The sequence below is a fragment of the Balaenoptera ricei genome, chromosome 11 (assembly GCF_028023285.1).
Source record: "Balaenoptera ricei isolate mBalRic1 chromosome 11, mBalRic1.hap2, whole genome shotgun sequence".
NCBI lineage: Eukaryota > Metazoa > Chordata > Mammalia > Artiodactyla > Balaenopteridae > Balaenoptera > Balaenoptera ricei.
Window position 1 is genome coordinate 66,891,239 of NC_082649.1, and position 14,093 is coordinate 66,905,331.

Below are 14,093 nucleotides of genomic sequence, written 5' to 3' on the forward strand. Positions count from 1 at the left end.
ATTCTATTTTTAATTTTTTGAGGACCTCCCATACTGTTTCCTATAATGGTTGCACCATTTTACATTCCTACCAGCAGTGCGCAAGAGTTCCAATTTTTCCACATCCTCACCAATACTTGTTATTTTCTGTTTGTTTGTTTTAAAATAATAGCCTAGATCCTAATGGGTGTGAAGTAGTATCTCATTGTGCTTTTGATTTGCCTTTTCCTAATGATTAGTGATGTTAAGCATCTTTTCATGTGCTTATTGGCTTATATATCTTCTTTGGAGAAGTATCTATTGAAGTCCCTTGCTCTTTTTTAATCAAGTTGTTTGTTTTCATGTGGCTGAAATGTAGGAGTGCTTTATATATTCTGGATATTAACCCCTTGTCAGATGCATGTTTTGCAAATATCTTTTCCCATTCCATGAGTTGCCTTTTTACTCTACTGATAGTGCCTTTTGATGCACAAAAGTTTTTAACTTTGGTGGAGTCCAATTTATCTATTTTTACTTTTGTTGCCTGTGCTTTTGGTGTCACATCCAACAAATCATTGCCGAATCTAATTTCATGAAGATTTTGCCCTATGTTGTCTTCTAAGAGTTTTACAGTTTTAGCTCTTACATTTAGGTCCTTGATCCATTTTGAGTTAATTTTTGTATATGGTGTAAAGTAAGGATCCACCTTCATCCTAACACCAAGACTATCTTTTCCCCACTGGACGGTCTTAGCGCCTTTGTCTAAAATCATTTGACCATATATACAAGGGTTTATTTCTGGGCTCCCTGTTCTATTCCTTAGTCTATATGTCTGTCTTTATGCCAGTATCACCACTGTTTTAATTACTGTAGCATTTTGTAAATTCTGAAATCAGGAAGACTGAGAGCTCTAACTTTATCTTTTTCAAGATTGCTTTGACTATTCGGGATCCTTTGAGATTCCATATGAGTTTTAGGACAGATTTTTCTATTTCTACAAAAAAAGGTAGTTGATATTTTAAGGGAAAAAATCCTTTGAAAAAGCATTTTTTTTCTTTTCCATAATGGTTCATTATAGGATACTGAATATAGTTTCCTATGCTATACAGTAGGACCTTGTTGTTTATCCATTCTATATATAATAGTTTGCATCTGCTAATCCCAAACTCCCAATCCATCCCTTCCCCCGCCCCCCCTTGGCAACCATAGTCTGTTCTCTATGTCTGTGAGTCTGTTTCTATTTCATAGGTAAGTTCATTTGTGTCATATTTTAGATTCCACATATAAATGAAATCATATGGCATTTGTGTTTCTGACTTACTTCACTTACTATGATCATCTCTAGGTCCATCCATGTTGCTGCAAATGGCATGATTTCATTCTCTTTTACAGCTCAGTAATATTCCATTGTATATATGTACCACATCTTTATCCATTCATGTGTCAATGGACATTTAGGTTGTTTCCATATCTTGGCTATTGTAAACAGTGCTGCTATAAACACAGGGGTGCATGTATCTTTTTGAATTACAGTTTTGTCTGGATACATGCCCAGGAGTGGGACTGCTGGATCATATAGTAACTCTATTTTTAGTTCTTTAAGGAGCCTCCATACTGTTTTCCATAGTGGCTGCAGCAACTTACATTCCCACCAACAGTGTAGGAAGGTTCCTTTTTCCCCCATACCCTCTCCAGCATTTGTTATTTGTTGACTTTTCAACGATGGCCATTCTGACCAATGGGAGGTGGTAACCTCACTGTAGTTTTGATTTGTGATAATTAGCAATGATGAGCATCCTGAAAAAGCACTTTGAATCTTCTACCAGTGACTGATATTTCCCTACCGTTGCTGGAAGCTCATAGTTGGAATAATCATTTGTATACATCCTCTTATCCACACCCCAGAATTTTTCACAAGGCATTAATCCTTGAACAATGTAAAAAGCATATAAAAATTAGTATTATTCAAATTTCTCCTTAAAACATTACAATGGGAGCCCTAAAATATATGAAGCAAAAACTAACAAAATTGAGAAATAGATAATTCATCAGTGATTGTTGGAGACTTCAATACACCACTTTTAATACTGGATAGAACAACTAGTAAGAATACCAACAAGAAACAGAAGAACCGAACAATATTATAAACCAAGCAGACCTACCAGACATTTATAGAACACTCCACCCAACAACAGAAGAGCATACATACACATGGAACATTCTCTAGGACAGACCATATGTTAGGCAATAAAACAAGCCTGAATATATTCAAAAGGATTGAAATTACACAAAGTATGTTCTCCAACCACCATGAAATGAAATTAAGAAATGACAACAGTAAGTAATTTGGGAAATTCATAAATATGTGGAAATTAACAACACCCTCCTAAATCACCAATAGGTCAAAGAAATCACAAAGGATATTAGAAAATACTTTGAGACGAATGAAAGTGAAAACACAACACTTAGGAAAACCAAAACTTATGAGATGCAGCTAAAGCACTGCTCAGAGGGAAATTTATACCTGTAAATACCTAAAATAACAGGGAAGGAAAAAAAAAATCCCAAGTCAATAACATAACCTTCCACCTTAAAGAACTAGAAAAAGAAGAGCAAACCAAACCCAAAGCAAGCAGAAGGAAAGAAATAACACAGATTAGAGAGGAAATAAATGAAATAGAGAAATGAAATAAAAAAGAGAAAAACAGAGAAAACCAAAGTTGACTCTTTGAAAGGCTCAATGAAACTGACAAATCTTTAGCTAGACTGATCAAGAAAAAGAGAGAGGACTCAAATTACTCAATTCAGGAATAAAAGAGAAGACATCAACGCCAATGTTACAGAAATAAAAAGGTTTCTAAAGGAACACCAAGAACTACAGTATGTCCACAAAATACATAACCTAATTGAAATGGACAAACATTCTAGAAAGACAGAAATTACTGAAACTGATTCATAAAGAAAACATTAGGATGGAAAATTCCAAAACTAAAATTGTGGTTGGTTACACAGTTTCTAACAATTAGGCTTGGAAATTAGTTCCATGATAGATGGAGTTGAGTCAAATTTCCCAGTATAGAACTCAAAGATCTCATATTCCATGATAAAGTACAGGCAGACAAATCTTTTGTTGAATTAACCTCTTGGTTAATTGGACACCACTTGTGCCCCCTGCCTCTCAACCTTTAAATCCCACCCAATAGGACTAAGCTCTCTTTGTCCACAGCAGTGACTAAGTTAGTAATACTTTACTGTATTGGTTTTTCATCTTTCCGTTTTCACTTTTTTCAGTCTCCCACTCTTGTTTCCTGAGATCACTTCTCAAAATAAACTACCTACATGCAAAACCCTTGCCTCAGCCTAGATTTTCTCCCAGAAAATAGTGCCTAAGAAAGGCTTTAAATAGGCCTTCAAACTTCCGTTCCTTCCGACTACCTTTCTGATGATTAGTTAGCACTTAAGAAGATCCACTGAGACATGACACTGTGGTAGAAAGAGCACAGCACTTCTTCCCAGACTGGGTACAGCCTGGAGCTCTCCTATTAACCTAAGTTCAACCTCTTCAAATGAAAAATGGATACTGTTATGAATTCAAAAGCACTTTACAAACGCTAATGTGTTATACAAACGACAGTTACCCTTATTACCAATGAGATGTATCAGGCAGAAGAATCTGTTCATGTCTAGATTCAGGTAAAAATACAAGATCAACTTATAGTAGCTGTGTGTGAATGTTAGTTCTATGAGTAAAAATCTTCTGATCTCTGATAGAGTGTGGCTCTATCTAAAATGCTTTAGTTTTTCTTAGAAAGGAGAAGTATTCGTATATTACTTACAGAATTACAAATAAAAAAAGAAAATATTCTATATCAACGAATGCCTTTTGACATAGGGTAGAGTATCATTCCACAAAGAGAAGCAAATCATATAAACGAGGTTACCGTTTAAAAGTATTTCAGAATTATGGACTCACTCAAAGCTCAGGAAGAAGCTATTTTGTTTCATTTAACACAAAACTCCAACAGAAATAGAAATCGAATGGCTCACAGTATAATTAAATGCTTTGCTTAGATGAAGGTTCTTAAGCTCAGTCCCTGAGCTGGTTTCAAGGGAGTCCTAAACACCCTAGAAGTAAATATAACATGTTGCGTTAATGGGTACATGTGGATTTTTCTGAGAAGTTTTATATTTTTACCAGAAAACAATAAACCAAAAAAAAAAAACTTTAATGGTATTTTACTGGTATATTTCCAAAATGCAATGCATATCTGAAAAAAGAAAGGAAAAAAAAACCTAAAGCTTTGTTTTCAGGATTTGAGGAGGGGCAGGGGGAATGGCTGCCTTGCTGTGTCTACATCTAGGAACACAGTGTGCAGCTTTATATGCTCAGGCTTCATTTACGAGCTATAATGTCAGCATATGGGTTGGTTACAATAGCTGTTCAGAAACTCTAACATTACAGATTTTTCTGTTAAGATTTCACATTTTTGATGTCTTAAATTTTGCCTAATACAAAATCCTTTGCATTCCATCTGATGATACAAGTGACAGGGATGAAACACCTAGGATACTTTCTGTGTCATGACATTCTAACAAAGCAGTTTTACTGTTTCACTGCTGTGCTGACCTGAGGGAATGATAACACATCCCATTCAGAAGAGTTATCACAATAAAAAGCCATCGACTCTGATCACAACGGAAACCATTAGTAACACTGCCATTTGTGGAGCACTTAGTGTATTGCATCTAGCCCCAGTGTAAATAACAGCAATTTGGCTCCATGGCAGCAGAGAGGTTTATTTGTGGTTAAGTCTTGTTAAGCCTTCACTGTAATGAAAACAGCATCAAAATAAAATGAAGGATAATCCAGTTTTACGCATGACTTAGAAATAAAACTAACACTCTGTTCCTGCCCCACTAGTCCTGTGTCTTTGTCCAGAACCCTCTCTAACCTCCCAGCCCCACCATATTACCAGGCCAACAAGGAGGAAGAATCCACCTGAAGCCGGGTTTCACCTCACTTTCATCAAAATGAATACACTAATAAAACCCAACAGTTGTTCCCATCACCAAAAGTTTAATCCTAGGGTAACTATAAGGTTAGTCAAGATTGAGAATTATTCTTTACAGTACTTAAATTATTGTGCTTCAAACCTAAGAATAGATTATTGAGCTCTCTTAATGAAAAGAAACCTAAGAACATTAAATAGAGCTTTCTTAATAAAAAGAAATGTTTGCCAAGCTAAAAAAGTTCTTTATGCCATGCAAATTACCTTAGGTATTCCGTCTTTTCAACATCTTAATTCAGTCAACATACTGCGTTTGCAAATCTATCTACTGTAAAGACACACTAACCCAGAATGGCTAGGAAATTGGGCATTCCATTGAATTCTTCCCAGATACAGCCTACTAAATTATCAAACAATAATGTTACAAAATTAAAATGTTATTGAATGTAACACGTTTTATATATTAATTCAAAAGGCATTTTAGGAAGACTGTGAATGTGAATTTTAATTGGACTAAACAAAACATAAGTGTAGTGTTAGAAAGTATCTAACAGTAATTGATGCGCCATGGAAACTGTCTCGGAATAACTTCTTATTGCTATTCTGCCAACTGTCTTTCTCATCAGATGCTATAAAATATCAAATAGTCATTTGGGCTTCTTAACTCTTACAGATTCCAGATAAAAGGGAGTTCACTCTGATAATCCAAAGTGACAACGTAAGTGAAGGTGCCTGGCAAAAAGTAAAAAGCCCATATAATTATGGAATTACTATGAATCGGATTAGAAGCTTTGTTAGATCAAGAGCTCATGTCTCAAGGGTCTTATTTACAAAACTCATGTTTTGGTCACATTATACTTCAATAATTAAGACCCCAACCAAAATCCAGTCCATACGGTGTTGGTGTAAGATGTTTATTAGTGTAATTTATTTAGCACAATGATCACATTAAAATGTCCCAATATACAAAACTGTTGAAATCTAAAGTCACAAAAAATACAAACTTAGGTGAGTGAATAAAGTTATAAAAATATTATTTAAAAACAAAGTTCTACATCTTCAACATTGGGCCAAAGAAGGAAAAAAACAAGAGAGAGAGAGAGAAAGAGAAAGAGAGAGATTGCATATAAGAAACAACACATTTCAATAGAGCAACCCTGACCGGTCTTGGCTGCCTCACCAGTGAGATCCTAGGCCACTGGGTGTGACCATGATGGCAATACAGCATTTCATTGCAGGACTGGCTACTTCATATGAAGCTCTATGTGAAACGTTACATTTATTTCCTTCAAAATGAAACATCCAAGTGAAACAGAGCTAACAATATACACTAAATTTTAGCTGGCTGATAGTAGAAATTTTCAACAATTCCATAAATTCAAAAAGAAACATATTTGGAAAAAAACAAATTTCAAAGAGAAATAAACAAGACAAAATGGAAATTAAAATGGAATAAATCAATGTCAATAATGAAGTGTGAGTGTATGTTTCTGACCACAGCTATACCACAGGGGTCACACCCAGGCTTTTCTACCCACCTGTCACCTAGACAAGCTGCAGAGATTAGTTAGAAGTGATAGAAAGATGTCAAGCATGATTTTTTAAAGTTAGCACTAACAGCTGTGAAAAGTTCCTTGGCTAGAAAAAAAAAGGCACAAAAAAACATATGAAACAACTACATACCAAATGAAAAGAGCTATGTTTTATTTGATGGTGTGCTCTCCTATGGTATTTTTCATATTTTTCTCCTTTGCTAAGAGTTTTCATATTTACCAACTGCTTAGAATGTTAGCATAAGCACTTCCCTCTAAAATGTGCCTCCCTTAGTGTCTTCTCTCCAGAACCCACAGAAGGAATTCCTGGCAGACAAACAAACCCTTGTTACCACAGGAGGGAACGCTTCCTAAATTCCAGAAGTCATTGCAGGGTCTTGGTTTAAACTTTCATAATATTCTAACTTTCTCATCCCCAAAGTAGTTTTGTATCAGGGGATCTAAAACAATGTACATCTCAAATCTTCCTCAGAACATGGTGGCAAATATTTAATCTGAAATAATCAGTAGCTTAGTGATTATACAAACCTGCAAAGTCAGTAAGAGGATAGAAAATTTTAAAGAGTATCTCACATTCCAGATCTTAAACCAGAACTCCTCTACAATTTCAAAACACGGCCCATGTTTTATATTCTATTTCTAAAAATCCAATCAAAGCTTATCATTTGAAAAGTTCCACAGTATTTGTCCCAGATGGTTTCAGATTTTTTTAGCTTTTAGTTTGGGAAAATGAGGAATGAGAAAAACAAAGTCCTACTGGGACAATCCTCAGAATGTGTGAAAGTAAATCCCAAGGTTCGTGGTAAAGGACTTGACACACAGGTATTTATATGTGACCCACCAATCCCACCTCAGGCTGCACAAAGGCACCTCCACAGTTCATAGGGAGGCTAACACTGAACAGAGCTCCAGGAGCCCAGTCAGATAATCATTTCATTAGAAACCTAATAATTGGTTGTAGTTCTTCAATGTGTTGCAATTTAACTTCATTCTCAGGTTGCTACAGAAAAAGTTATTTTCTATCTGTATCAACATCCCAGTATTTAACAATACAGGATTCCATTTTCCTTAACTTCCCAATTATTATCTTGATAGTTCATGATCATGTTAAGAAATTTGGGATATGAAATTCCACACACAATAATAAGGCTGTCAAATTTTCAGAATCTAAGCCTGGAAAAATAGATCATAATTTCGTAATAGAAACAATTTCAGCCCAAGTTGCAAATAACAAAGGATGATTTCATTTTGGGAAATATTTTTCAAAGTTTAATCAGAACTACTCTAAATTAGAAAACTTTAAATTAAAATAGCTATCATTATTCAGATGTTAGTAAGGTAGAGAGAAACATAGGTAGCCTGAAAGATGAATCTACCCTAAAAGCGAGCTCACAGAGGGAGGGAGGAGGGAGAGAAGAAGGGAGGTTCACGGCAGTGCTGGTGGCCTCGATCCCTTTATGAAAGCACACCTTCTCATTTGCTGCTATATTACCCTGATTCAGGTTGAAGATCTGAAAACCAAATGAAAAAGGCCAACTAAAAATGTTTAAAGAAAAGAAAAATGTGAGACTGAACTAAATAAAAAAATGAGTTTTAAAAGAGAACAAGAAATAAAAGACATTAGATGACCTTTATAAAAATACTAAAATTAAAAAGAATTCATCTGGTACTTTGTGCTCACAAAGGGAAACGAGGTTCCATCAAGCCCTGCGGAGCACAAAAGGAAGCAGGTGGTTTGCTCAGGCATCGGCAGAAATGGGCCCCGAAGAACTACCCTCAGCTTCTTCTATATCGTGTCCAGGAAGGAAAGCAAAGCTCTGCAAAATGCTGAAGGTTTTACAAGTGTAACGGTGCTTAGGAAAGATCACTGGTCTGGTGTTGCAGCAGCCCCAGTGTTGAGAGACACGCTAGGCTTCTAGGAGGAGAAAAATAGAAAGAGAGGAAGAAGTAGGAAAGGGAAGGAAAGGGTGGAAAAGCACAGATCATTAGTAAACAGCAAGTTCAACATTGCAAGATGCTCATAAACCCTTTATACACTGTCAGCAGAGCGGGTCTGCTCTTACGACTATAGATAACACCCTGAAGGAAACAGAAGTGGGAATTTTCAAAAGAGCACGGAGCTACATGCTCCAGTTAGTGATGGCCAAATTAGAATGATGTCACAACATGCTCTGAAAACATGCACTCTTGGCCCCCTCCCTACTCCTTTCCACCCCCAATGAAACATGCATATTTTCAGTAAAGCACCTGCTTTCATATAGTCAAGAGGTCAGGTTGGGAACACAACATTTCCCCAGGTGTGCAAACTATATTCTACACGATGGTGGAGAGGTATCCAAGAGCAGAAAGACCTGCTCTCATAATGGCACTGGGCAGTTCATAAACAGCTGGGTTCTCTTTTGCAGCCAGAGAACTGAAGTCCTCAAACAGTAAGGGCCAGGCTGCATGTTCTTCCTGTTCTTTTTTCCTGCACAATTAAGCTGTGGCAGTGGGAAACAATTGCTACATAAAGTCTGAGTCTCCTCTGGTCAGACCTGACATCCTGCTGGAGAAGAAACCTACTCTAGTGTGGTAGTCGTTTCCTTCCTGGATGAAAATGGCATTCATTCTTCCAAATGGCTAACCAAATCAATCCCTTCAAGCCTTTCCTTCCCCTAGCACTGCCTCCTCATTAAAGAAAGCTGAATTTATTCATTTTTAAAAAGTTTGTGTTCAAGCTTCTTCTCCTTTCATCATGGGGATATTTCTACAAATATTTTCTTAAAACCAAAATTATATAGACCTTTGTTTTCAAAGCAGACACAGAAACAGTGAACACTACATACGAACTAAGATTACCAAAAAAAACAAAAAAACAAAAAAATTTCAGTTCACAAAACTGGAAGATAAATAAGGTCACACTTCAGGTTGTTTCTAGCCTTTGAAGTAAAGAGTTCCTAATTAATGAGTTGCTAATAAGGATTTATTGTCACTGGGTAAAACTAACATTCACAACTAATAGAACCTAGTCATCAGTAAACCTAACATACAAAGATGTATACAACATTTCTAAAGGTCACAGAATAAAGAGTAAATCCTGGAATAACTGCTATTGCTAACAGAAGGCTTTTTGGAAGCCTTAGAAACCGAGAAATCCTATGGTGGCTCAAGGAAAGGCTTCTCAAGGCTGAGGTATGCGTGCAAGAAGAGGAACACAGACATGGCTAGCACTTGCCTCCCTGCAGTAATGTGAAGCAAACGTTATGCCCAGTTAAAAGTCTTTTCAGTTGGGTCAACAGTATCAGCCTGATTGTGCACTTAAGCTAATTAAGTGCAGTTATTTTTAAAAATTCAACATGGCTCTCATATCAGCTTCCTAAACAAAGATTTACATAGTATTGTACATCCCTGTGGACCCTGCTACTGCTTCAAGAATTTTGCTCACTACAAAGACACTGGGGGAACCCACAGGAGCTCAGTGTTAGCCCTGGTAATGGGCTAGGCATCAGAGACAGATTTCAAAAGTAACAGTTAAGGGAAAAATAAAGGAAAAACAGACTGAGGGCACAACAGAAAGGAAAGAACTTTTAATTTCCACCTCACAAGTTTCCTAACATTGAGCCATGGAAAGCAAACTGAGTGCAGTGTGCATTCAGGGATGAGACCTGCCCAAAGAAATGTAGCAGCCAAAGGACTCCATTATAACATTTTTTTGATGGTCATTCTGCATCAAAAGCATATTGTTAAGATTGATCCAGCTCCTATGTGGTACAACTACAAAAGATATTCAAGGAATATCAAATGAAATTCTCTCTTTCCATTGTTGGAAATGTTATGGGGCAGATGCCCTGGGTTTAAATACAACCACCAAGAACAAGAGTACCCTCAGAAATAATCTATATGCTTCCACTAACAATCCTCCTCAAAGGAGCTGATCAAGGTGTTTACTGTGACTGTTTCACCCACACATTTGGGGACTCCTGGGAATCACTTACCAGTGGCATCATTCCCTTCTATTCCGTGGTCACCGTTGGCAAGCACTGTTGCTTGAGAAGATGAAGTACCTGCAATGACCACAAAGAATAATTACCCGCTGTGACAGATAGAAAAATGAAAAACAGACGCAATTACTGTCTAACTAGTAGAATTTTTGTCACTCTTCATAGTATTAGCTTAGAGCAGATAAAATCTGTCCAAAATTTAAAGATCCAATAAAAGGAAATCCAGGGCTTCCCTGGTGGCGCAGTGGTTGAGAGTCTGCCTGCTAATGCAGGGGACACGGGTTCGAGCCCTGGTCTGGGAGGGTCCCACATGCCGCGGAGCAGCTGGGCCCGTGAGCCACAATTACTGAGCCTGCGCGTCTGGAGCCTGTGCTCCGCAACAAGAGAGGCCACGATAGTGAGAGGCCCGCGCACCGCGATGAAGAGTGGCCCCCACTTGCCACAACCAGAGAAAGCCCTCGCGCACAGAAACGAAGACCCAACACAGCCATAAATAAAAATAAATAAATAAATAAATAATTTTTTAAAATGTTATAAAAAAAAAAAAAAAGGAAATCCAGAAACACAGAACAGAACTGAGTCATTGATTTCTATGGCATCCAAACTCTGATAAGCACCACGACTACAGGAGAAGCTTTCCTAATACCAAGTCTAGTCTTTCCTGCTCTGTACATTGTCAAAGGTTACTATTATACTCAATAAAACCATCATGAAGCACCACAGGTTTAGAACCTGTGATTCAAACCAAATGGTCCAAGGATACAGACCCGCTTAAAACAACTCCCATGTGGGACTTCGCTGGTGGTCCAGTGGTTGGGAATCCACCTTCCAATGCAGGGGATGCGAGTTCAATCCCTGGTCGGGGAACCAGGATCCCACATGCCGTGGGACAACTAAGCCCACGCACCACAACTATAGAGCCCATGAGCTCTGGAGCCTGAGTGCCACAACTAGAGAGAAGCCCGCGTGCTGCAACAAAAGATCCCGCGTGCTGCAACACAGCCAAATAAATAAATATTAAAAAAAAAAAAAAAACCAACAACCACCACCCATGTAGAAAGTCCAGGGCACCATCACTGCTCCTGTACATGAGGATTACCTGGAAGTCACCAGCAGCACTTCTGGAAGCAGAGGGCTTTTTTTTTTTTTAAAGCTATCCTAATAGACTATAGTTGTATCTTATTTCCTAATAACTAAGGATGTTGAGCAACTTTTCATTTGTTTACTTGCCATTCTTTTATTTTCTTTGGTGAATTGAATGGTCAAATTTTTTGGACTATTTTTTTTAATTGGGTTATGTATTTTCTTATTATTGAATTTTGAAGATTCTTTATTGTTCTGAATACCAACCCTTCTCAGATGAGTTCTGCAAATATATTCTCCCATAAATGTATTTTCCAAGAAAATACATCCAAGAAATGTATTTTTGTTTTCTTAACTGTGTCTTTTGAACAGCAAAAGCTTTCGATTTTGATAAAGTCTAATTTATCATTTTTTCCTTCATGCTTCCATGCTTTTGGTGGGATATCTAAGAAATTTCTGCCTAACCCAAGGTCACAGGATTTTCTCCTATGTTTCCCTCTAGAAGTTTTATAGTTTTCATTTAGGTTTCCCATTGAGGTCTATGACACATTTGGAGTTAAATTTTTTACGTGGTATAAGATATGGGTCTATTCATATTTTTGTACATTGACATCTAATTGTTCCTTTACTCCACTGATTCCTTTGCACCTTTCTTGAAAATCAACTGACCATATTACGTGTAGGTGTTTCTGGACTCTCCTGTTCCACCAACCTATAAATCTATCCATTTTGCCAGTACCACAATGTCTGGATTACTGTATTTGCAAAAAGTCTTGAAATGATGTCACACAAGTCTTGCAAATTAGGTCTTTTCCAAAATTGTCTTGGTTATATTTTAGTATCTTTGCTTTTCCATATAAGTTTTAGAATCAGTTGTTGATTTATACAAAAAAATCCTGATGGGATCTTGACTGCACTGACTGTATAGGTCAATTTGAGGACATACAACCTTTTCTGAAAGGCTCTGACGATATCTAACATTTCAGCAACCTGCCTAGCTCTGCAGTCAGCCTGCCAACCCAAGAGGTTCCTACAAATCACTCTTACTTAACAACCTCACAGGGATTTCCCTAGTGGCGTAGTGGTTAAGAATCCGCCTGCCAATGCAGGGGACATGGGTTTGAGCTCTGGTACAGGAAGATCCCACATGCTGTGGAGCAACAAAGCCTGTGCACCACAACTACTGAGCCTGCGCTTCTAGAGCCCGTGAGCCACAACTACTGAAGCCCGCGTGCCTAGAGCCCATGCTCCACAACAAGAGAAGCCACCACAATGATAAGCCTGTGCACTGCAACGAAGAGTAGCCCCCGCTCTCTGCAACTAGAGAAAGCCCGCGCACAGCAACAAAGACCCAATGCAGCCAAAAATAAATAAATAAATTAATTAATTAATTAATTTTAAAACAGATTAGGGAACTAAGTCAAATAATGCTGGGCTTCCCTGGTGGCGCAGTGGTTGAGAATCTGCCTGCCAATGCAGGGGACACGGGTTCGAGCCCTGGTCTGGGAAGATCCCACATGCCGTGCAGCAACTGGGCCCGTGAGCCACAACTACTGAGCCTGCGCGTCTGGAGCCTGTGCTCCGCAATAAGAGAGGCAGCGACAGTGAGAGGCCTGCGCACCGCGATGAAGAGTGGCCCCCACTCGCCGCAACTAGAGAAAGCCCTTGCACAGAAACGAAGACCCAACACAGCCAAAAATAAATAAATAAATAAAGTAGGTGACTTTTTAAAAAAATAAATAAATAAATAATGCTTAGTTCCCTTAGTAGGAAAAAAAAAAAAAAACCTCACAGACATATTTTTCATAAGACAAGTAAAAATCTAGAACATATGCTACTAAAATATAAAATGCAAGATTTTACTTTGGAAGACAGCAAACTACAATGTCCAAGCTTCTGGGTCCCACAAATCCAAGGCAGAAATCTTTCATATAAACTCATTGAAAAGATCATTCATTCTGTAATCTCAGGTAACAGAGGAACAACTAAAGAGAACCACCTAAAAGAACAAGGCAGACTGAAAAGAAAATATCAAGTAACTGTTAGAAGAGAGGAAAATAAAGGAATGAAAGATAACAGACTTTTATTAAATACCCAGTATGCACCATGCACCATGCTAGGGTTTCACATATTGTTTTACTTGTCCAGAGAGATAGAACAAATATGAGCTAGAACATATTTGGCTTAAATAAATTCCCTTTTACCCTCACACAGTAAGCTTATAAAATTTATTCTTCCTAGCTCAAGAAAGAATGCATATTTTCAAAAATCTGCCTCACATGAAAATGCAAATTGCAAAAAAATAAAATAAAATGCAGACTATAGGAAAATGCGAATTACAAAAATGATACCGTCTTCTGGCCATGAGAGTAATAAAATCTTTTTTTAAATTTGATAATAGCCTGTGTTGGCAAAGGTGTAGAAAAATGGGTAATCTGATACTCCAATGGAGGAATATAAATTGAAACAACTTTTTAATGAGAAAATCTGGCAGTCTATCAAATTTTGAA

The 14,093-nt window shown here is 37.5% G+C and overlaps 1 protein-coding gene across 24 annotated transcripts in view; it reads right to left on the reverse strand.

Moving 5' to 3' along the window:
* Positions 1–14,093, reverse strand: part of MAP4 (microtubule associated protein 4) — a 170,876-nt gene that overhangs the window by 81,777 nt on the left and 75,006 nt on the right. For all 24 annotated transcript variants that reach the window (XM_059939495.1, XM_059939500.1, XM_059939507.1 and 21 more), the window contains exon 3: positions 10,495–10,563. In XM_059939495.1, coding sequence (XP_059795478.1) covers positions 10,495–10,563 — 69 coding nt within the window. The remainder of the gene's footprint in view (positions 1–10,494; positions 10,564–14,093) is intronic.